The following is a 25,192-nucleotide window of genomic DNA, read 5'->3' as shown; positions in this document are numbered from 1 at the left end:
AAGAGGGAACTTCGTGTTCTTTATTGGAGTGAAGAGTTGAAAAACATAAACTCTATCAGTAGATTGCATTCATTTTTTATTTAAACTTATTTAGAGGGTACCTTTTCAGAAACAGTAAAAATGACAAACATACTTTTAATAACTCCAGTGGCAACAGCTGAATCTGAACGATGTTTCAGCACATTGAAACGTATTAAAACCTGGTTAAGAAATGCAATGGGACAAGACAGACCAAATGCCTTGGCACTTGCTTACAATAGAGAAAGAATACATTTCAAACATAGAGGGCTTCAACGAAAAAGTAATAACAAAATTTGCTGAGCAGAAGAACAGGAGTCAACGTTCGTAGAAAGGTATGTTGCACAACAATACCTGTTTCTTTTTTAATCATGTGAATTGTCATTATATTTTAAATTCTTTAAAAAAATAAGTCCAGTTTTGTAGTTTAGAAGAAGATAAATACCCGTTTTTTTTTGTAATTCATGTAATTTGTCATTATATTTTAAATTCTTTCAAGAAAGTAAGTCCAGTTTTGTAGTCTAGAAGAAAAAAATACCTATTTTCTGTAATTCATGTGAATTGTCATTATATTTTAAATTCTATAAAAAATAAGCCCCGGCCAAATTTGAGACCACGAGACGCCACTGCTGTATAATACATACTATGTGCCAATGATTACATATGGAGACTTGGACAATGACAGAGAGAGACAAAAGATGCAGGCAGTGGAGATGAAATTTTTAAGAAGTATATTTGGGAAGACTAGAAGGGCTAGAATAAGGATTGAGGAGATCTGACAAACAGTGGGGGTGGTGAAGCTGCAGGACATGATAGATCAGGCACAGATGAGATGGTTCGGACACATGAAGAGGATGGATGCAGAAAGACTACCAGTAAGAGGTTACAATGCACAAGGAGTGGGAATAAAGCCAAGGGGCAGACCAGGATGTCTGTGGAAAGAGCCGATAGGGGAGAGTGTTAGGAGAAGAAGACAAGATTGGAACACCGTGGAAAGAGAGGAGTGGTGGAAGACCAGAAAAAAATGGAGAGGCTTGACTTCTATGTTGACCCAGCCAGAGGCAGGAAATGGCGAAGGATGATGATGATGAGAAATACTATTTAAGGGGAGGTGATACAATTACGCACCAATTGTGCATTTATTTCAATATCGTCCGAATGGGCACTGCCACTAAAAAAAACCTGGATGTATCCAAGAGTATGAATTTCTCTCCATGTTGCAAGTGGAAGTGTTTTTTTACGTTGATTATTAAGCTGGACACGATATTTGAAAAATATGATGAATAATAATTTTCGGAATTCCATGTATTCCTTATGGGGAATCAACTTCAACATCAAGTTACGGCTAATGAAATGGAAGTTTTGACTTTTCAGCTGGTGTAAATCATCTTCAAAGTGCCCTCTTCCCGTTGACTCCTCTTTCTATTCCATCGGAAGTTTTATATTCCCAAGAGAACGAATCAGATCATACTCCCATATGATCAATGCTTTTCTCCTTGCCTCCTGGCAGTGTTGCCAAAGCTGATGCGCACAAAATAACTAAATTTCTCCTTAAGTGGAGTTAAAACTGACTTTCAAGGAGCTAGATTTACAAAGGCTGGATAAAGTGCCTCCTAGGGTAATGTTAGTTGTCAAAGGGGTGGGGGCACTGCTATTATCGTTAACTCTAAATTGATGACAATTTATTCTTAGTTTTCAACATCTAAATCCTGCAGCATCGCCCATCTCAATAATCCACCGATGGTCGTATGAAATCGAAAATAAAGAATTCCCTGATAACAATATTATGTCAATTTCACGTCAAACGCGGCACTATAAAGAAGTAGCTGGGGAGATAAGAGGGAATGAGGCGACGCAGCCAATATAACAATATCACGTCACGTGCAAAATGTATAATTATGACAAAAGTTGGTCTATGTGGGCCGGAACCAGTGATGGCATCATAGTGGGGCACAGGGGTGGGCGTCCCAGTTCACAGCCGAACGAGTGCACAAAAGAACCAGATCTGGCTCCAAGAGAGCTAAGTTGGCACACTGCCACGGATGGAAGGGCTTGAGAAGACTCCCGTGGAAAATGTATCGCATGCCCTTAAGAAATGTAACTGCAATGAGAGATATTATTTTATACATTAACTTCCTAATTTGCAGAATATTGTTCAGAAAGTTTCTATTTTATTTCAGATGATGCATCATAGGTTATTACTAGGGCTCGGAAGTTGAGGAAAAATCCTTTTTCTTCCTAGTGTCTGAAGATGAGGCCCAACATAATATATGTTCATTTTGGGTCATTGTAGCCCAGAAAAAGGTGGGTTTTATTTGTCCCTTTTTTAGGTCTGAACGGCTTTTTTTTGCAACTTCACCTCCTTTCGACTACGTTTTTACTGCCCATTCTCAATTCGAGTCATCATCAGTTCATCACCTCTTAAACATCCTTTCTGTAGTAAAGAAATAAAAAAAGAGAGAAAGACATATATTTGAACCGATCCCTGAAACGAGAGAAAAACATTTTTGGACGACTGAAGCAGGTACGGTACAAGGTCCTTTAACCGTAACTTGTCTGGAAGGTTGCGCTGTAAGTCGCAACTTTCTCTTGTTTCGAAGTTTTCAGCACAGTGTATACGACTAGACAGCATGCACTTGCAAAAATCTCAAGTCAGATAAGGAGGTGCCATGCATATTTATTAAATATGTAATTAAAACTGAAATTAATAATTAATTTGGATCACATTTATACGTCCTTTTTTCCGTTTTTAGGTATTTTTAAAGGTCTTCAACTTCCGAGCCCTAGTTATTAGTATTGGTAAATGTTATAGCAATACATTCATAATATTTACTCTGTGTTGTTGTCCTTTCAAAACTAATGAATTGTTTTTTTATGTATTTTCTTACATTTGTAAGTTATTAATTTTCTTTTTCATACATATCAGCGTTGGAGCCCTTTTGATGGTTTCTGTGAGAAACTTCTCCCCACTGATAGATTCCATTTTTCAAGTAAGGATGGAACTAAGGACAGAAGCTGGGATAAAATCACCCTCCCTTCCCTGGCTTGGCAGTGGGAGGGAGACTGGCACCTAGAGACAACCTTAGATGGCCATCCTTTGGACAGTGAGGTTTGTAGTGCTTCTTATATCATTCTCAACATACATCCAACAAGTATTGGTGCTTCTAGTCTAATAAAAGGATTACTCGATATTTACATATCCAATTCGCATCCATCAGGTGACAGAGGAATTCTGGGAATGACATTTTGCAGTCAATTGTTTTCCTTTAATGATTCTCTAGCAGTGATCTTTCACAATCCGTTGTGAACAAGCTGTAGGTTATAGATAAGGTGGTGTTTGTAAAGGTTGTTGTGGTTGCAAATTTTTAGGTCCTTGACCACATACTATGCATGCATAATACGAGGGTCATCCAGAAAATAAAGACCGTTTGGTTATACAAAATGAAAAACACAAATATTTATTGGAAAAACAATTCTGTTACATACCTGAAGCTTCCTTCACTTCTCTACATGATCACCCCCTACATTTAAACATTTGTCGTATCTGGGGCGCGAGCTTCAGAATTCCCATGTTATACTCTTCTGCCGCCAGTTCATTAAGTCAGGTGGTCACTGCATTCAAACACTGCTCACGCATTTCCGCCAAACGGCACTACGATCAGTGTAAATCGTTATTGTGAGTCTCTAAGAAAACTACGGCGAGCCATGCAAAACAGGAGGCGAGGAATGCTTTCTGGATGAATTGTGCTTCTGCATGACAATTCCCACCCTCACACTGCTGGTGCAACTCAAGAATTGCTGGATCAATTCGGCTGGGAAATTTTTGATCTTCTACCCTATAGTCCAGACCTTGCTCCTAGCGATTTCCACCTTTTTCCTAAGCTGAAAGAGTTTCTGAGCGGTAAACGTTTTGGAAGTGATGAAGAGTTGGAGAATGCAGTGACCACCTGGCTTAATGAACTAGCGGCAGAAGAGTATAACATGGGAATTCTGAAGCTCGTGCCCAGATACGACAAATGTTTAAATGTAGGAGGTGATTATGTAGAGAAGTGAAGGAAGCTTCAGGTATGTAACAGAATTGTTTTTTTTTTCCAATAATTATTGTGTTTTTCATTTTGTATAACCAGACGGTCTGTATTTTCTGGATGACCCTCGTACAGTGGCATATTCTGAAAATTTGACCTGGAAACAGAAGTCTGACAACTTCAAAGGTAAACCAGATAACATGGGAGGATACGCCACTGGTGTAATATCCCCATACTTCGAAAGAGGTTGCTGGAATTTTCCCCCACTGCAATTTTTTCTAATACCACACTGGTCATTGTCACTTGTTTCATACCAGTAAGCTTTAGCAATCCACTGCTTATGTGTATCATTTCCTAGCAACAAGCTTTCACAATTCAGTGGGCTAAGCTTTCACAATCCAGTGGTTTTCTCAAATAATTTCCTGCCAATGAGCTTTCACAATTCAGTAGTTTTCTCAAATCATTTCCTACCAATGAGCTTTCACAATTCAGTGTTTTTTTTCTCAAATCATTTCCTAGCAAAGAGCTTTAGCAATCTACTGCTTATGTGTATTCATTTCCTAGCAACAATCTTCATCAATTTGCTGCTTATGGTTATTCATTTCCTAGCAATGAACTTCACAATCCAGTGTTTTTTCTCAAATCATTTCCTAGCAACCATCTTTAGCAATCCACTGCTTATGTGTATTCATTTCCTAGCAATGAACTTTCACAATTCAGTATTTTTTTTTCTCAAATCATTTCCTAGCGATGAGCTTTAGCAATCCTCTACTTATGGTTTTTCTTTTCCAAGCAATAAGCTTTCACAATTCAGTGTTTTTTCTCCACTCATTTCCTAACATCAAGATTTAGCCATCCACTGTTTACTGTTATTCATTCCCTACCAATAAGGCTTCGCAATCCAGTGGCTTTCTTAAATCATTTTCTAGCAAAAAGCTTTAGAAATCCATTGCTTATAATCACTCATTTCCTATCATTGAGCTTTAAAATTTGTTTTTTAAAGTCCAGGTACAAAAGAAAGGAACCTGAATCTCCCAGATTTTAAGGTTTTTGGCTGCAAATGGTACTAAATGGAGCATAAGTCCTCCAGACCAAGATCCCCTTGAATAATGTGCAATGAAGGTTCCACTCAATTCGCACTTGCACTTTCTCGCAAGAAAAACAGCGTAATGCATAATATTCGTGCAGGAGCTGCATAGATCACAGGAAACAACATTGAGAATGGAACACATCGTCATTGTATTAGCGAAGGCTGTTGAGTTCTTCAACTGTTTTCAACCACTCATGAACGAATGCAATAATTACAAGATGCATGGATTTACGTTCTTTTTCTTATGCAATTTGTGTAGGAAAAATTGTTTGTTGACTCATTCTCATGTAATGACTGGTAAATTACAGCATTTTCTGCCCAAAGAAGTCTTCAGTTGTTTCCTTGGTGAACTCAAATATGAAATGTGGTTTTGGAGTACATTGAAAATCTGGAGAAAAGCAGATAGATTTGATATTGTACTGATTTGATCTACCATGCCACATAATTGAGAAAAGTTTGCTAGGTGATATTAAAGGAAATGGACCCATGCCTCATCACTGCTGTCAATTCTCTTCAAAACACTATGTTTTTCTTTTCCTTTCTGTCTCTTGTGCAGATCAGTAAGCTATTGGGAACCCGCTGTGTGCAAACTTTACAGATCCTAAGTCATCCTGTGAAGAAAAAAGTAGCAGGCCAGATCTAATAGGCCTGATCCATATTGTTTAATCATTGTAATCATTACAGTGTTAATAATGTCTAATCAAAACAACAACTTCTACAAAGTAGCCTGTGCATTTGTATGAATGACCTAGTTTTATGTTTTTCTACATCACCTTTTAAACACTTAGGAAGTTCATTCCTTTGTAAGTTTCTGTTGCTTCAGAAACACCTGAAGACTTTCTTAGTTATCACATCCATGCCCAGCTCTAGGAGGGGCATTTAAAAGGCCAGCCCAGGCATTTTCTGAATCCAAACTTACCTCAAAAAAATGTGACCGCCATCTTATATTTTAGAGTTTTTCAAAATGGCACCCTGGAGGCTGCAAATGATGTTCTTTTGTCGATTTTCTCAGCCCAATGGATAGGAACCTGACCTCTGAGGGTTCTGTCCCCTAACGATGACCCTTCCATTGGTCCTCCAAGAATCTGAATGTGGTGGGTCCCTTGGAGCCCTCGGTAATTTGGCACCCTGGACATGCAAATACTGCATCGGACCTCCCTCAAAGACACACGGTGCACCCCTTTTTGTTCGTAAATCAACACGAAGGGAGAAAATGCCAAAAAACCTTGAACAAATGGACACCGGTCATTTACGGGCAAATGCAAGCATAAACTCTAAAACAAACATGGTCGTTTACGGGCTGGAATGTGTTAAAAAAAATGCTGTAAACAGATAAGTCAGTTCTTGATGTGCATTTGCCATCTCAAGGAGTCAACCTATAAGAGCATTTTGACAAAATGTTAATATTAAGAGCCATTATTTCGAAATTCGAACAAAAAAGGGATATTTGGATAGTTGTAATTTTTGATTGGCTTCATTTTTTTCTATGTTGAAGTAGGTCATGAGAAATGAATATTCAGGAAAAAACTGTATTTTAGACCCTCTTTGTAGCCAAGACAATGGAAAGCAACAATGTCCCATCAAAACAATTGAATATATATATAAGCAAACAGTCTTATCTTAACAGTATATCAAAACAAAAGTTTGGGATGTTGTCGATTTCCAAAGATAGAGCACTCCATACTTACCCATGTTTCACTTTTCATGAAAAATGTGCAGTCTGACCTTGAACTTTGACATATTCTACAGGGAGGGAAAGAATTTTCAAGGTCTCAAAATTGCAGAATATTCATTTCTCATGACCTACTTCAACATATAAAATAAAAAACCAATCAAAAAAATACAACTATCTCACTTTGTCGAATGTCAAAATAATGGCTCTTAAACTAACACCACAAGAATTCTGCATCTTGAACTTCATTAGTCTGTGCATTGTCATTTATTTAACAGTTTACTTCTTTACAGGGATGGACATATGCTCTTGATTTCCCAACAACTTATCACCCTAAGAAGCAGTGGAAGTCCTGCGTTCGAAGGAGAAAGTGGATTCGTTACAGGCGATATAGTGCTTTGAATTCTTGGTGTGCTGTAGAACCCCTTCATAAGGATCCTACACAGGTAAAGCTACACAGTGTATCATTTATCATGGGATGATTTGCAATATGTTTCTTGATCAGACCAGTGAACTAGAAATTATACAGTTTACCATATTTGCCAGCGTATAAGATGCCTTCATTTCTGGAAATTTTCTGTTTTCTGAGTTGGACGATTTCTTTCTTGCTTCCTTGCAGTGTGCGACGAAGATTAAAGTGTATTCTTCCCTAGTTAGATTGTTTACTATAAATTAATTATAAATTCAGTGATAAAGCTTTTTCCTCAAAAATGTATACAAAAAATGTTATACACCGGCACATCCGGTAATTTGTTCTCTATTGGTGTCAGCCGATGTAAACATATTAGTGTATCAGGAAAATTATTCATAATTTCTTGATCCAGTATTTCTTTAAATATCCAGTACCTTAGTGTAAAGTTCTACCTTTATGTTCATTATTTTTATGAATGTAATGGTATAACTCATTTACCCCGGTTTTGTTAAGTATGAGCCTCAGTCTATAAATAATGAGGCAGAGGATATTTCACAGTACTTACGTAACGAACCTCTGGAGTATTGTCCAACACTGTTCAGGCATTTATCCCATTGTGACACCAGTCGCAAAATGGAATGCTCGTAGAACTCCTTTGGCTGCTGTTGGAACCAACTGCGCACATACTCCTTGACGTCATCATCCGATTGAAACCGTTCTGCTTTTTCGAGCTCACCGAAGATGTGGAAGTCTCACAGCGACAGATCTGGAGTATAGGGGGAGTGGCTCAGGACTTCTCATCTCCATTTCGGGCCCGTCGACTCATTTCTGCCTCGTTATTTATTGACTGAGCCTAATACATGTAAAAATATGGTTTCTTTTCCAAGGTTTGTTGCGATCACTTGTTGCAATTCTCTCTCTGCTAGAATATTGGTTCATTACTAATTTACACATGTATAAGAATAGACAAATATGAAATTTTAACTGATAACTGTATTTTATGGATGGGACAGATTAACCAGTATCAGCCAATATAAGCATGTTTGTTTATTGGTAAGATTACCGATAATGCTACCAATCTGATGTATCCATATATATCTTATAATTTACTGCTATTTTGTTACAGTTTTTGTGGATTTAAACATATAATCTACATTTTGTACTTTTTTAAAAAGTAAATGTCTGAATATGCTGCTTTTTTGTCATTCCAGTCCGTGAACGTTCATGCTGTTCAAGAATCAATTGGTATTTTATATTATATTGCATTGCTACAATATCGGTTATTGCTATTGGTAAATTTTATATATGTACTTTATCGGGTATTGGTCAAAATTTCATATCAGTCCCTCCGTACTATATTCTATTGCATCTGATATTTTGTGGCTGAAATTCCATTTCTTCTTATATTTATGTGCTTTTGTGTCTCATTTAGTCTAAACACAATAACGGGGATGAACTATGATTTGGTAGAGTTCCCCCTGACCTGGAAATCTTGAAAAAGTCAGGGAAATTAAGGGGTCATGGGAAAGTTATTGACAGTGGAGCCTAACTCTTGAGGATAGGGCCTTTTCAAACGTGTGTTTTTCAAACTTTCCGCAAAAAGTTAAATTTATACATTGTGCCCCTCAATATGTTAACCCTAGAACGCATATGTGGGGTCTCTCAGACCCCACATAGTATATTAAGGCACCTTCTGACACAATAAATGCGCATCAGTTCTTCAGTGTTCGTGACATCTTACATCTGAATGTGTTCTTATAACGTACGAAATTATAGCCCCATACCAATAACAATTTTTGTGAATTTTGTTATTTTGTATCATTACCCCATGTTTCCATATGTGGGGTCGTTCAGACCCCAACAAGAAATAATACATTTCTGTAATGTTAGGCACTAGTTCTGTCATAGCAATGCATTTTGCTCTCGTTCAACTCTAGCATCGTGCTTTTACAGGTGTTTCATAAATGCGCTAATGCATCAGCTTCACATCTAGTTCATAATATTCGTCTATAAAGCGATATACTCCTATTTGGCCGCATTACTGTGAGAAGAAGAAATACATACTATATGTCATGTTTCTTCCGGTAGCCCTTTTGCTGTGCATCAGCAATATTATTTACAACTTGTCACCTTTCTTGCTGAAAAATAAGTTATTTATGTAATATCAATGATGCATAGCATACTTGAATCGTGGCAGGTTTGTGTTAGTGTTGCATCCTATGAGTGTGATGTAGAGATTTGGAGCTTTTTTCAAGGTATTTGTTTCAACCAGTGAGAATGTGTTCTAAAAAAAGGAAGAATGAGCGTTCTGTGAATCCAGAAGATGGTAATTAGAGTGAATTTATCTCTGAGTGGCTTGCTGAAGAGGGAGTTTTATCCTCTGAAGAAAGTTTTCAGGACTGATGCAGGAGGATGCTTCGAAAACGCCCAGGACAACTATTTTGACCAGAAGAGATTGTACAATGTGGTCTTCTGTTCCTAAACCTATTGCACAAACTCGTCAACACAATGTGCTTCACAATGCCCCTGGACCTGCACCAGGAACTATAACTACCACGCCAAAGGACTCATGGGAGTATTTCATTACGTAAGTAATATGTGATGAAATATTATATTGCACAAATCTTGAAGGTAGACGCATCGCTTCACAAAAAGGGAAAATCTGTCAAAATGTTACTACTACTGAGCTACGTAATGGATATAGCCGCACTGAATGCATTCACTCTCTTTGTGGAGCAAAATCCTCATTACTGCAAGGACGTGAAGACGAGTAGAATACAATTTCTGAAGGAGTTAGCAATACAGCTGACATTACCAAACATGGAGAAACGAGCACAAAACCCAAGCAATCTCTTGCGTTTTGGTGTGATCGCTGCTCGTTCTGACGACCCCACAGCAACGAAAGGAAAGCTAAAGAGATGCTTTCTTTGTTCCCGTAATAATGACAGAAAGAGTGTAATTGTTTGCGTGCTAATGTATTCTGCACTGAATGCAAGTAGAAACTTAAAACTTGCAGCCTTGCGATAGAGATAGAAATGTAGTTTATGCTGTTACATTACAAGAAAACTTCATGTTTTTAGACCTGTGTGTGTGTCCTGTTTTTGTTGATATCATCCATTATATGATTGAACATAAGCAAAATAGTTTAGAGATAATAACAAATATTTTTTGTGAATAAAGATGGAAATCTGACTTCCAAATACACTAATTACGTACTAATGTTGAAAAAAATTACTTTATAGTGCTACTGTAAAGAATGTTGTGAATTCTGCTGCATCTGACAATAAAAAAGGTTAAATATGTTTTTATTATTATTATTTTGTTTGTTTGTAAAAGGATGGGAGGTAAATATTAGAATAGATCTGTTAGAACTTGGTGTGGATAGTAATAACTGGATTGGGAGTGCTCAAGACAGAAAGAGGTGGAGGTTTTATGTTGCTTTGGCGATAAACCTTCGGGTTTTGTGATGCCATAGAGATAGTTAGTTTGTAAAAGTTGTGATAAAATACGTGTGGATATCTCAAAACGACATTAATATGTGATTTCCTTATCTTGTTGTAGACAAAATATGTATTTCTAATTACTTTTAATGATATATTTTGATGGGGTCTACCAGACCCCACCTATGTAAAGTTGTAAATATTTTTGGGTATGCGTCCTAGGGTTAAAGAAGAAGAAAATTAATTTAAAAAAATAGACTGAAGTGAATGAAAAAATGCGGTATGTACAACCATGTAAATTTTCGTTGAAAACAGACTGATACTTCTTTGCTAAAAAATAATAACAATGTATAAGAGCATCAGTGTTGCCAGCTTGCAGAACAATATCCGGAATTTTGCTTATAGTGTCGGCCCTATGGATGCTGTATGGACCAAATTTGGAGGGAAGCACGACAAGAGACCACTCATTGACGATATGTAATGCCTGTGTCCCAACTTTGAAAAGAAAAGACTGAAATTACATCATTCGGAAATTTTGAATAACTTCCAAGAAATTCGAACGTTTAGCCTTTGCCCCTGCATCCCCCATGGACCCTTAATTGCTTTTCATTATTACATGTAAAACTTAATGTAAGAAAATGCAGTGGGTGAGGAGTTTATCTTATATGTATTCCATAGTAGCAAGAAGGGAAACAAAGGACTTTTTCAAACGCTGCTTGTTAATAATAGGAACAATTGATTTATTGTTTTGTAATTCGAGTATGTAATACCTTTAAATGTTTATTAATGAACAAAAAGACAGAAATGAAATATCATGTCTAGTTTTCAAGAAATGACATGTTAATTGCTGCCATGTGGTCAAAAATTGGCACTTTGCCCTCGCTTCCACCATGGACCCTTAATTGTCACATATTGCTCAAAGTGTTGATTTTTACTCATTACTCAAAATACGTAAAATAAAATATGCTCTTATGACCTAAAATTTTACAAGATATGCAGTATAATTTGAAAAATATGCCCTTATAGCTTGACTGTTTCAAACATCAATATCTAAATGCTGAGATATTTTCACATACGTACTATTTTTAGTTCACTTTATGGGCACCGAGTTGCAATGCACAATAAATACTTTCTCTAAATTTTCAAATAAAATTGAACAAGATTTTGCTACAGCCCAAAGAAAAAAAAAGTCTCGAGTAAACATGGAAGTAAGGACGAATCCACTTCGAAAATGACTGTATCTTTCTTGAAAATGCAAAAATATGCTGAATATGACCGAAAATCCATCAAAATATGCTATATCACGCAAGAATGGCCAAATATGCCAAAATATGCTCTTAACAAGCACCTTAACTTAATTAGTTTCTTCATAATATGAATTTCTGTATGTTTGGGGAACACATCACCCTTACCAAAAAAAAATATGCTAAGTCATGAAAATCCTAGCCTTACTCATTACTATAAGTAAACTTTTTTTTCTTTAAAAAAAATGCACTTATTTAGGAGTTATAGCGATTTTCATAAATCTGTCCCACAATTTACAGGAAAAACAAGGGACTTTTCGAATCTTCGCTTGTTCATAATAGTAACAATGGATATATTGTTTTATAATTCGAATATGTCATACCTTCATATGTATACTAATGAACAAAAAGTGACTGAACTGAAATATCATGTGTAATGTTGAATAAGCTAGATTTGTTTGCTTCACATTCTAAGTTCAAGACAGAATACATTTATTAGTACATCACCATAGAGAGTTCTGGAAAATTACTTAAACATAGACTTGAAAACCTGTGGAAGTCAGAGAATTTGTTTTTGAAAAATGGGTAGGAACCCTGTTACGTGAAATTTAGGCAGAGAAACTCACAAAGGAAGACCCACACGCCGGTAGTATTTGAACTTGGAAATTTGATGGAAATGTCATGAGTTGACCACACTGCATTCAGCTGTCAGAGCAGTACTGATGATCGTGTTCTTAAGACCTGGTAAGGACTTCCATGATCGTGATGGTTAGCATAGCATGCTACGATGCCGGGGATGCTGGGTTTGAATTTTGGCCTGGGAAAGGGTGTACTTTTTTCTGTGCCCCTTCATCAATTCATCATATCTTCAGTCTTCCTCAGCTTCGCAATTAACCAAAAGTGGCAGAAAAGCAACGTAAAAGAAACCAAATCAGTCACTCAATCAAGTCCTGGTACATGCTGCTCCCTGTACATAATTGTCTTAGTTAGTTTTGATAAGCTGTTGAGAGGAATGCCATATATTATGAACGTTGTATTCATTGCAGGAGCCATTCATTGATATATGTGTTGGAGGTGAGAAGCTTCCTGGAGGCACACCTGGGAATCTCATGGTGTGGGCAGTCACAGCTCATGGCAGGGTAAGTAGCTGTATAAGTCAGTAGAGATACGTGGTGCATAAGCAAAATCAGTTAATCAATCAATTTTTACATTACCAGAAACAAAGAGCATTATATATTTATACGTATTTATTTGTTGGTTTTGAAAATTGAAAAAAAAATCCCTAATTTTCACCATCCTCTTCAAGTTTTCAAGAGCTATCTTCTCAGTCCCGAAAGATGAAGGTGAACTTTGCTCTCTAAAGTTAAGAATCTTGCTCAGAACTCATTTGGTCTAAGATAATCTCATCAGCATGTTTTCCCTGTTAGCAAGGCAGTGAAAGTTTTTCTATTAATATACAGTATATTTCAACACCGCAACAGACCAATGTTTTCTAACGTAGAACTTGAATTATTTCAGGTAATTTATCGAGCTGGAGTGTCCAGCACTTCCCCCGAAGGATCTCATTGGTCGTCCATTCCAATTCCTACCGGCTGCGAGGTAAGCCAGATCAGCACAGGGCCCACCGGACTCACGTGGTGTGTCTTGTGGAATGGACGGGCTCTCGTCAGGGCAGGAGTAACGAGGCAAAATCCAAAAGGTATTAACAAATTTCGTGTCCTGTGTTAGATTTCTACACTTCACTTCTATTGTGAAGTCCAATTTCTTAATTGGACTTTATTTATTTATTAATAGAAGGCAAGTTTTGACTTACAAATTAAGTTTTTTCTACTCCTTATCTAAGCGTATCTATTTTGTATTTACAGTTTTATTATTTTTGTATTTTTTATTTCATTTGGTTAATCATAACAATGAAAGATGAATTGTTGAAATCAATTAACAAATAGCCAAAACTACAGCAGAACTAATTTCACATTCCATCCCATTATCACCCCATTATACCAGGTGTTTCACTTAGGACTATAATAAAAGAAATTATTATATTTTCTTTACTTACAATGATTTATTTCCAAAACTTCTTGCATACACACATAAACTCAGAAAATTTTATTACGTGCCTAGTACACTTCAACATGCACACTGTTTGTGGCATGGTGAATGTCTAAATGATATTCCACCTCAGCACATATGTTCTCTAGCATTTGTGGAGTCACATTGTTCATTGCAGCATGAATTCTTTCACGTAAAGGTGCGTGCGTATACGTGTGCGAACCGAACTGTTCGTGAACAGCTTGTGAACTGTTCGCTGAAACTATTCTTACAGTGAACTTCCAACGATCCATGGGAAACCGCAAACCACCGGCAATCATTTGTTCAGTGTTCATCTTGTCTTTGTGTGAGGAAAAGTATGCAATTTTGGTGATGAGTGGTGCAGCATTAGTGATGGCCACTTTGTGCAAGAAGAAGAGGAAACAGCGACGTTTTTTTTTAAATGGTCCTTATGTTTACTATCCCAGAGTAAAGATTTGGTTTCATAAATACCAATAAGTTTTAGTGCATTTTCCTCTGACCACTCCATAATTACATCAAAAACTGCAACAAAACCAATAGAAAATCTGGAGGTTCGCGAGCAGACCAAAAGCAACGAACTACGCAAGATGCCATTATAGTGTGAACTGCGAACACCTTTGTGTTCGTCAGAGAAACCGACAGGAAATGGATTGCCCGAACAGTTCACAAGCAGTTCGCCTGGCACTTGAAACCACGTCCCAATGGTGAGAACAAGCGGTTTGCGAACGGTTCGCACATGTATACACACCTTAAGTTTGGCAGATCTTGAACATTTGTAAAACACAGTTGGTCTTTAAAACCCCACAAGAAAAACTCGAGCACAGTAAGGTCTGGTAACTGTGGTTGTCACACCATGAACCGAGATCCTTTCCCAATCCATTGCATTGAAGTGGTCATCAAAGAAACATTGGACTTCTGTGGCAAAATGTCATGGGGCTCTTGTCTTGCTGGAGGATGAGTTCAGGCACAGCATATTCCTGTAACATGTCCATGTACAAATTTCAAACACCTTCTTTTGTGATGTCCACATGGTGATGGTAATTTGAATGACTGTGTAGCTCCTTTGCATGCACGAAACATGCCACGGCGTATTTCCTTTAATACTTTCTCAGTTATAGTACAGTCAGCTCAGGAAGAACTCCTGCATCTAATCTGATAATGCCGTGCTATGCAAGGCAGTCCTGGCTAGTAAAAAAGCATGTCCGAGGCCTCATATCCATCCACACTGCCCACCTGCTTATTTATCTCTTGAACACGATTCAAACAAGACCTTGAATGAACTCGATCGACACAACCTACAGGAGGAAGGGGAGGGGTGTTTAGCTTTGCTGATATTCACTGAGAAGTGTGGATTTCCCTTCGACAGCCGAAGGCATTACGTAGTCGATTTTCGATCTTGCCACCCAAGATTCGATTCATGGCCTGCACATGGATTTTTTTTTTTTTTTGTGAAGTTTCCTTCGTCAATTTTATTTAATTGTTATCCATGCTGATCGTCGCGTTGGCCAGAAGTGGTAGAAAAGTGACTCTATATAACCAAAAATACAAATACATTAGTAATGCGGTTGCAGATATGTTCACATATATAAATTTCATTTTGCGTGTGCCCACCCGTAAATGTGCTGATTTTATTCATGTAGGCTGGCAACAATACATCAAGTATAACACTATCTTTTTTTTTTTTTACCTGAAAACAACTTCATGCAATCTACTAATTGCAACTTATCTATAGTTAATTACAGGATCATTTCACTGTAATGTCACTCACCATACTAGGAAAAGAAGTGCGGCTTTACAAATGCAACACAGGAATGAATCTACGTGTGTCTATGGGAGCTAGGATTTCTATACGATAGTGACAAATGTGTCTCTCTGGTGTCTTTGTGTGCGTGTGTGTTCGCTCACACACGTAATCTCTTAAATGAGTTGTGTCAGTTCAAAAACAGTATTTGATATATTGATCTTGTTACAAAAAATGTGTTTTTTACAACTAATGTAGGGGAATTAGAGCCAAATAAAGACATCTGAAAACAAATGGACAACGTAATGAGTTGCGAAGCCAGAGGTCCCAGGTACGAACCCTGGTCAGTCATGAATGTTTTTGCTATTGCCATTTCATCAGTTTATCTTTTCTCTTTGTCGAGATTAACATAGGAGATAGAACAGTGACCTATAAAATAACAAAAACCTTTGCTGCCTTAGTTGTCTCTTCACGGTCTCGTCATCGAAGGTTCCGGGTTCGAGTCTCAGCTTGGACATAGGCGTATCCATTGGGAGTGCCCTTTCACAAATCTCACCAAACAATCATTCATTTTTATTCTTGCGACTGGGCAAGAGTGGCAGAGAGAAGTGACGTTAACTAAGAAATATGCCAGTTTCTGGAGAGATAGAAGGCATCTCAAAGCCTGGTCCAGGGTAAATAGTAGTATTGTGTGTCATTGTAAATTTTAACCTAGGTAACCAATCAAACTGAAAACGAAAATTGTTGGAAATTTTAACATATTGCATGGCTCTACAGCTCTGGAAGGACCTTGGTCTATCTTCTGACTGCCAGTCTCCCTACCACAATCCTACCTAGAAGTGTGGAGATCTTCAACCGGTAATGGGGTGACGTGGAGTTGGCAAGTCAAACCCTCAACCGTTAGAGGAGATTTTTATGTTACACTACTCACTCGGAGCTCCCAAATTTCTTCACGGTGGTGGGTTGCCACCGGTCCTATACACCGACCGAGAAACCCAGAGACTGAACCCAGGCAGACTCGAACCCATGCCGTCCTGCAGTTGGAGTCCAAACGACAGTGCCTTAGATAGCACGGTCACGGAGGACTGTTGGAAATTTTAGGCTTTTCTTTTTATTCAGAAATATGAGAAGGTATTGACTGGTTGATTTAGTTTATTTTACGCTAAATAGCGAAATTAAATCAAAATTAGTTTTTTATGTTGAGTTGCATTATATTCCATTATTAGCGTTACTTTGTTTATATGAAATTTTAAAATGTTCTTAATTGCGATTTTAATCACATATTAATTTTAATAATTACAGCAGCTAAATTCGTTTGTTTGGATGTTGTTTAAGTCTTCTTCATATGCTGACAGACTAATTGGGGCTGGAACTACATGTTAAAGTGGGACCTGAATCACTATGTGCCTGTACATATCGAAACCGAACTCCTAGTTTATGAGGGACGATATTACAACTACAACATCGGAGAGGCCTGCATATTAGTTGCTTGATAAACTTTTTAACAAATTTTTCGTCATGAAACGAATGTAATTGGGAAATCATTAGTGCTTTCTTCTTCTCTTTTTGAAAATATATTAACAGCCATTAGAAGACCTGAGTTATGTTTAAGAATTAGCAGGAGGAGTTCATGTCGAGACTTTTTTGGTGCTACATATGAGAAAAGAGTCGGTGGGGATTAAGACTGATTGATTGATTGCTTTTGTTTGTTTTTGTCGCTTTTCTGTCACTATTGGCTAAACACGAAGATGAAGATGAGTGACGATATGATGAAATTGATGAAGGGACACTCTTAAAGAACACCCATTCCCAGGTTGCCGGGAATCAAACCAGTGTTCTTGCCGACGTAGTGTGCTCTGCTAACCACTCCTTCATGTATGTCAGCAGTGTGGGTCAAGAGTTTAACATGTTGCGATCCGCGCAAGAGACAAAAGACAAAGACATAAAGACAGACGATGGATTCGGGAGTTGAATGGCTTTGTCTACGCGGCTGGTCCAGGGATACGTGCCTCCAGGTTATGTTGCCGAACAATAGGATAGGCTAACCTAACCTACTCACCCACTTTGGGCTTGATTGAACCTATGAAACTACTCTGCTGTGCAACCTGGACGCACCCATCCCCATGCAGCTCTATGCTGTCCTCCAGTGACCATTAACATGGAGGATGTCCCCAGTAGACCAGCATCCATTCCGAGGAATGATTGCTGGTGTATCATAGGGACTTTCAGCCTAGTTATTCCGGAGCGAGAGGTACGCTTCCCGGACTTACCCGCCCAAATATGAATTGATAAATCAAGATGTTGGAAAGACACATTTAATATTCGGGGTACTAATACATTTAACTATATACAAGCACTGCACAAACTTATAAGATTGTTTTTACAATTGGAACCAACAAAATGGGTAATAAAAACACTGTACTTACATATTCTGCATTCACCTTACCACACCTGGGCCTTGTTGCACACTTGTCACTCCAACTATAAATGGGGAGATTTTTTGTGGGTCTGCACTAAAAATATAGCGGTATCTTAAGACATATGGGTATTGTCTTGCAAATGAACGGTTTCAGGGAGCTATATCACAAAGGATGTGCCGATTAATTATGGATGTCTTTGGATACAAAGCATCATGGTTTCCTGGAGGCTCATTGTCCTCACCATGTGCTTTTGAGAATTTCAGAATTTTCATGGATATTGGTTCCATGCACTTTAAGACACTTCCAGTGCTGTAATTCGTTCATATTATACCCTACAGGACTATTCCTAAGCCCTTATTGGATATTTCACACACTGGTGACTCCATTGTCCTCTCTCCACTGGCCTACTCTGGCCCAAAACTTGGAGCGATGTTAACTGTACCAACTGTTAGCAAGAAGTGAGATCAAGATGGCTTCCTCACATGTTAAAAGCTATCACAGACTCATTGTCTGGTAGCCACGCCCATGAGGCCATCTGATTGGTCCACAGCACCTTGGGTTACTTGCCTTCATCAAGTACCTTGAGAAGCCCAATAGATGGCAGTCTAGTCAGGGCTAGTTCCACTGACTCTCACCAGATGGCTCTGGTGCTGTGAGACCGATTGTCTTTTGTCCAAAAACATCGATTTTTTGATGTTTTTGTGGTTTGTTTGCACATATAAGTGTGACTTGGAGTTATTTTCAGGGAAAGCAAGTTAATTTGTGCTTGCACAAATATTATCCTGAAAATATCTGTATTAATAAAAAATTTGCATGAAAAGTAACATGTGCTCTCTGAATTCTCCTATCAACAAAAGGTTGTTTCTTTGATAACCAATGAATTTTGGTCTGGGGCTTATTAATTACTTAATATTTTGATGTTTTATCATACTTTTACTAATTAGGCCTAATTTCTGTTAATCTTAACATATCTGGGAATGTCTATTCCTATTAATTTTACCTGAATTGAATTGCCCTTGTACTTTGGTTGGAGTGGAGTGCTGCCTGTATGTATTGGGGATGTATACCCAACCTTTGGTTGGTTATACATATCCCGGGCCCTCGGGAAAAGAAAAAGGATACGTGAAGCGGATCATTTTTCTTTACCCTTTACTACACTATACCCAAATACATACACAAAATATTTATATACACACTGAATTGTTAAGACCATGCTGGTCCGAAAAGAACATATACATGAAAGAAAATAAATTTGCAATTATTCTTGCCCGTCACTTGGATCTATGTTTGAGATATTGTTCTGTCCGATATATCGAACGATTTCCTAGACGGTATATACATGGTTAATATAACACACTTAAAAGTTTTCAATAAATGATTTTAGTCATTCATGTTATATCTGCTTATTGCCGCACTGAATACAGTTTTTGTATTCGAACTGCTTAGTAGTTTTTAGGTACGTATCTAATGTCTCTGCCCCTCATTCACTTGAGGGTGCAGTACCTTCAAAAAATGTTCAGCATACACCTTGGTATGTTGTCCACATTTGGTCACCTCACAATTGTTCTTCAATATCTCCTTAGGTGGAGATAGCTGTCGCCTGGCTTTGTGCACTTTGCGTGGCCATCAAATGTTTTTGTTGCTCGCTTGGCGGAACAATGCTTCGACCTGGCTGTCCATTGGGATTGTGTACAATCTGTGGAATGCACTCATTTTGTGAAGTCTGTAGGATTGTCATGGTGGTTCGTTTCTGGATGTCATTGTTCGATTACGAACCCCTGACACACTCCCTGCTTCCCCATATTGTTGGAACGCTGAAAAGATTGTCTCTAGTTCCTGGTATAATATGCTTGGGGGTCTGCTGCTGCCTATGACACCATGCACTTTTGTATGTTTGCTCCGGGGTTTTGTGGTGACACTGAGGGGGAGTTGGAGTGATGTACTCACTGGCCCCACTTCACATGCAGGCTTTGACCTTACCCTTGTTGGTTTTTGGGTTGTTCCTTATAAACAACCCTATATGTTTGGGGGTGCTCGCATATTTTTATTACTGCTAACCCTGGTTTGGTCGAACCCAACCCATCGGTAGTGCAAATACCCAATGATTGCTAAGCAATATTTTGCTTCATTGGTAGTGAGCGATCTAGCATAGATTTGTACTCATAGGGAAATAAACCTCTATATGATGGTTGGACTCACTTTTGTGTCCAACAAAGAAATGGTCTGGGTAGACAACAACGAAATTACCCTTTATACCACAATGAAATTGCCTTGGCATATAATACTGAAGTAATACTTTTGTATACAACAATGAAATTGACCTTTATACTCAACAATGAAATAATCTTTTGTATATAACAATGAAATACTCTGGTATACAACACTGAAATTGACTTTTGCATACAATGATAAAATAATCCCTTACACGATCTTGACATAAATTTTTCTACCCTATGTACAAATGGGTGAATGTCACAGACCAGACAGAACCTCATTCACAAAACCTCTGACCTTTAACATATATTAATACTAGTGTTCGAAAAATGTGTAGCTTTTTCTCCTCATCTTGTACCTGTTGTACACTCCTATCCGTGCGTCTTACCCTGGATGCGCTAGAGGGATACCAATACCTCTTATGCGACTAATACTATAGCGCAGGAGCCGTACCGTCGCGTACTTCTCTCCTAGGTCCTACTGATATCGGGTTTAGGAAGAAACGTAGAGCTGACGAGCAGACATCTACAGTTTCCATGGGGAAGTATCACAAGGGTACGAGGGTGGAGCCATTTGTGCGCAGTTACTCGTCTTACCAACAGACAAAGCAAGTCGTAGGGAAACGGCTGCACCCCGTCGGGATTGAGGTTGAGTCCTCGTTGAATTCAGAGGCCCCTTGGCTTGAATTAACTTCTTTGAGGTACTCTCGATGCTAACACCGGATGTAGTAGTCTGAGCTTCTCAATGTAATGACTATACACCTTATAGCTACACCTCCACAACTTCATGTTATTGACATGTTGGTTGGGTAGGCTCTTACCGCTAACACAATGAACAAGATTAAATATGTTATCTGTCACCCGATCACTACAAACTAATGGACCGAAGAAGGTGTGGAACAATTTGTGGGTCTGTCCCTCTAGAGCTTTGCTTTGGAGATGGGATTTAAGAAAAACTAAATCATACACTTTGATCACAGTTCTGTTTTGCTGTGACTCATTTACCTTATTGTTGGCTTTGTTTCGCCTTTCGGCCGTCCGGGATACAGCCATGAACAATTGCTGATCCCATTCGGTTTGTTCACCTGTAGGAATATGAAAGTGTTCCATAACGGGGTTCCTGAGTGAAACATGTAGCCTAAGTTCTGCTGGTGCGTACCCAGTGGTGTCATTGATCGAGTGATTGATAATGCTAACCACTGCTGGTAATTTATCTGACCATGTTTTATGGTTTTCATTGCACATGAGCTTTAAGAGCTTTCCCATCTCGAGGTGCGTCCTCTCAACTAGATTGGCGGATGGGAGATACGATGGTATAAACAGAACCTGAATTCCCATATTTTCAAGGGTTTGAGTGAATTGCTTGGCCCTGAACTGGGGACCATTGTCCACTACAATTCTTTGAGGAAGTGAAAAATGTACAAAATATATATCTATGAGTTTCCTCAATATTAAGGGAGTGGTGGAATTTCTGAGCGGGTATGCCATTATGTATCTTGAACATCCCTCCAGAATGGTGAAAATGTACTTCTCTTGGCGCTTACTGGTTGGGAGTGGGCCTACAAGGTCGCAGAACAGAGTTGCTCCTAACTGTTTGACATGATGGGCCTGCAAGACTTGCCGAGGGGGATGAAGGTTCGGTTTCACCTGCTGGCATTGAACACAGTCAGTCACCCAAGCCTTGACTCCTCGCCTCATACCTGGCCAGAAAAAACTACGGAACACCTTATTGTGTGTTTTGTCTACTCCTGGGTGCCCATCATCATTGTGATATGCTGTGAGCACCCGTGAAACTAAAGATTCGGGAATGTATATTCTGAACTTATCGACAAAGTGAAAGTCTTTGACCACTAGCAGGACATTGACCATTTGGTATTGCTTGCTCCAATTTCTGCACCTAGGATTGTTATCCTGTTTCACCCCTTGCAGGTAATCTATGATTGCTTTGGACCCGGGATCCCTTTCTTGCTCTCTCTGGAGATCGTCTCCGGACAGATTAGCTATGGGTTGGGGTAACACTTGAATTGGGTTGACACGTCTAACCATCTCTTGCTGTCTTTCCGGGATGCGGGATAGCATATCCGCTAGACAGTTCGTACGACCAGCCACATACTCTACATCAAACTTGTAGTTCTGGAGTTTGAGGAACCACCGAGTGAGGCGTACGTTCCATGAATAGGCTGAGTTGAGCCATGAAAGACTCTTGTGGTCGCATAGGATGGTGAAGGTCTGACCTTGCAATAAAAATGAGAACTTCTCTATGCACCATACGATGCTTAGGAGTTCAAGTTCTGTGGAGGTATATCCTAACTCGTAATTCTTCAGAGATCTGCTAACGTATCCCAATGGCCTCTTCTCTCCTTCACAGTATTGGAAGCAGAATCCCCCCACCCCTGATCCCGAGGCGTCGGTCTGGAGGTAAAACTTCTCTGAGAAGTTGGGGTGAAATAGTTTGCAGTCTTCCTGGACTACTGACTTCAGCGCTTCGAACGCCTTTTGGGCATTCTCGTCCCACTGCCATTTGGATCCTTTTCGTAGCAGGTCGTAAAGAGGTTGGGTGTATTCATTATAGCTGGGAATGAACTTACGAATCCACCCGAAAGAACCTAATATTTTCTGCAATTGTTTGATATTAGCAGGGGGTTGCAGGTTGGATATGGATTCCACATATTCCGGGCACATGGATATGTGTTTGGAATTGACTATGTGCCCTAGGAACTTAATTTGTTCTCTGGCAAATGAACATTTGGACAATTTAAGGGTCATGTTAGCCTTTTGAAAAATGGCAAGTACCTTACTAATGTGGACTAAATGTTCTTCAAAGGTGGCAGAGAAGATTGTGATGTCATCGACATACGCTAAGGCAAACTCCTCGGTACCACTCAGCAGTTTATTCATTACTTCAATGAACACCTGCATGCTATTGATGTGACCAAAGATTAGTCGCTTAAATTGGTACATCTTGCCATTGAAAGTAAAAGCAGTGTACCTCCTAGACTCCTCTTCTAGGCCTATCTGCCAAAAACCAGAAGATATATCTAAGGTTGAAAAGTACTTTTTACCTTGGAATTGTGTGAAAATTTCCTCCATGTTGAGGGGTTTCAATTTTAAAGGCAGGATAAGTTTGTTGATCTCTCGTTGGTCTAACGTGAGACGTAGAGATCCATTCGGCTTTTGTACTACCAAAACTGGGGATACATATTCAGAATTTGAGGGCTCAATTATGTCCCATTCAATGAGCTGTTTGATTTCCTCCGCTACACCATCTTTGTATTTTACAGGGATGGGATAGTTTTTTCTAGCTACATACTCAGACTTGTGGAGGGTAATTTTGTGCTCGTGAATGTTGCACTTGCCTGGGCGGTCACTGAAAACAGTTCTCATTTGACACAGTGTTTCAAACAACTGTTCCTTTTGAGCTTGGGAGATACTGGTTGCATTGTTTGCGACATCTCGTATCTCGGGTATGGATGCCATGTCAGACTTCTGGAAGGTATCCAGGGGAAATATGTCCAGCTTGTGGATCTGTGCTTCCTCGTCTTGACTTGCATCTGGACCTATTGGCAAGAACTTAGTGATCGTGGAGTGTGACCCTTTCCTGAACATTAATTGATGGGATGAAAAATCTATCTGTGCATTAATTCCATATAACCAGTCTAAACCTAAAATACAGTCTATGCTGAGTTCGTTTACGACTACAAACTCTACACAAATCTCCGTATCTTCGACAATGACACCTACTGAAGCAGTTCCTAGGATTTTTTGCTTTTTAGCACCTGAGTAATCTACTAACTTGATATTGTCACACTTAATGAGTCTGGGCCGGGATGTATTGTGCGTGATCTGTTTCCACATCTTGGAACTCAGCACAGATACCTCAGCTCCAGAATCGACAAGCGCTTTGGTAGGTACATCCACCAGAGTCACCTGTATTACCGTACCGTACCTATTGTTATGCTTATTTATAGGGACTACACAATTGTTACTGGAGCTACAGAACTCATTCTCTATTGAGTCATATTCATCCAAATTCAAAAATGCTATATTTACTAACCTAGGAGGATTTGTTACACCTTGGCCACCATCACCCCCTGCGAGAGCAGCACTGGCTAGTTTCCCGAGGGTTGGTCGTAGGGCAGAATGGCATTCATCTCACTCTGTTGAGATCCCATTTGTTTACCCTTGGGTGTGTGACCTGGTTTGGTGAACCATTTTACCTCATCGAGTGCATTGAGTATGGCATCCATACCTCGTGGGCTGAAGTGAACCAGGTCGGGTCTCATGTTTTGACCGTAACCCATGGTTTCTTCGAACAGCGACATGTTCATTTCTTGGCCCTTGTGCACAAATTTCGATGAGGAATCCAGAACCCTTACATTGCTATTATCATCAAGGGATAATATTTTTGCAATTAGTGAGTCATACATGGCCCAGAACCTGTGTCGGTTCTCATTGGCTAACCTGGGAACTGGTGGAGGAGTCAGAACAATGACCTTCTGAGCACCTTTCCTCTTTAGGGTGTAAATGATATCCTGGAGGTTCCGGAACACCTGGTTGGTGTCCTTCCCTCGGAGCATATCATTTGTGGATACCATTAATAACACATTTTTATGAACACACTTTTCCCTTCTCAAAGCACTGAGCAACTGTGCTGAGGTTTGTCCAGATATGCAAAGTCCGATGTGGTAATTACCATCACTGTCTCTTTGGACAGGATACCCGAATTTTCTTTGCGCAAGACGTGACAACATTGAGTCACCCACTGCCTGATATTGATTTATCAGTGGAGTGTGCTTGCATGAATCTGAACATTGTGGGACCGGTTTAGGTTTGGCATCGCCCTTCCC

General features: G+C 39.0%; 1 protein-coding gene across 2 annotated transcripts in view; it reads left to right on the top strand.

Annotated features, from left to right (window-relative positions):
- The window catches only part of Pex23 (tectonin beta-propeller repeat-containing peroxin 23), a 107,894-nt gene that overhangs the window by 10,848 nt on the left and 71,854 nt on the right, over positions 1-25,192 (top strand). For both annotated transcript variants that reach the window (XM_083136717.1, XM_083136718.1), the window contains exons 3-6: positions 2,945-3,127; positions 7,099-7,251; positions 12,948-13,040; positions 13,420-13,600. In XM_083136717.1, coding sequence (XP_082992843.1) covers positions 2,945-3,127; positions 7,099-7,251; positions 12,948-13,040; positions 13,420-13,600 — 610 coding nt within the window. The remainder of the gene's footprint in view (positions 1-2,944; positions 3,128-7,098; positions 7,252-12,947; positions 13,041-13,419; positions 13,601-25,192) is intronic.

Source organism: Lepisma saccharinum, chromosome 15 (genome assembly GCF_977018435.1).
Source record: "Lepisma saccharinum chromosome 15, izLepSacc3.1, whole genome shotgun sequence".
Classification (NCBI taxonomy): Eukaryota; Metazoa; Arthropoda; class Insecta; order Zygentoma; family Lepismatidae; genus Lepisma; species Lepisma saccharinum.
This window is presented reverse-complemented; position numbering and strand designations above follow the sequence as displayed.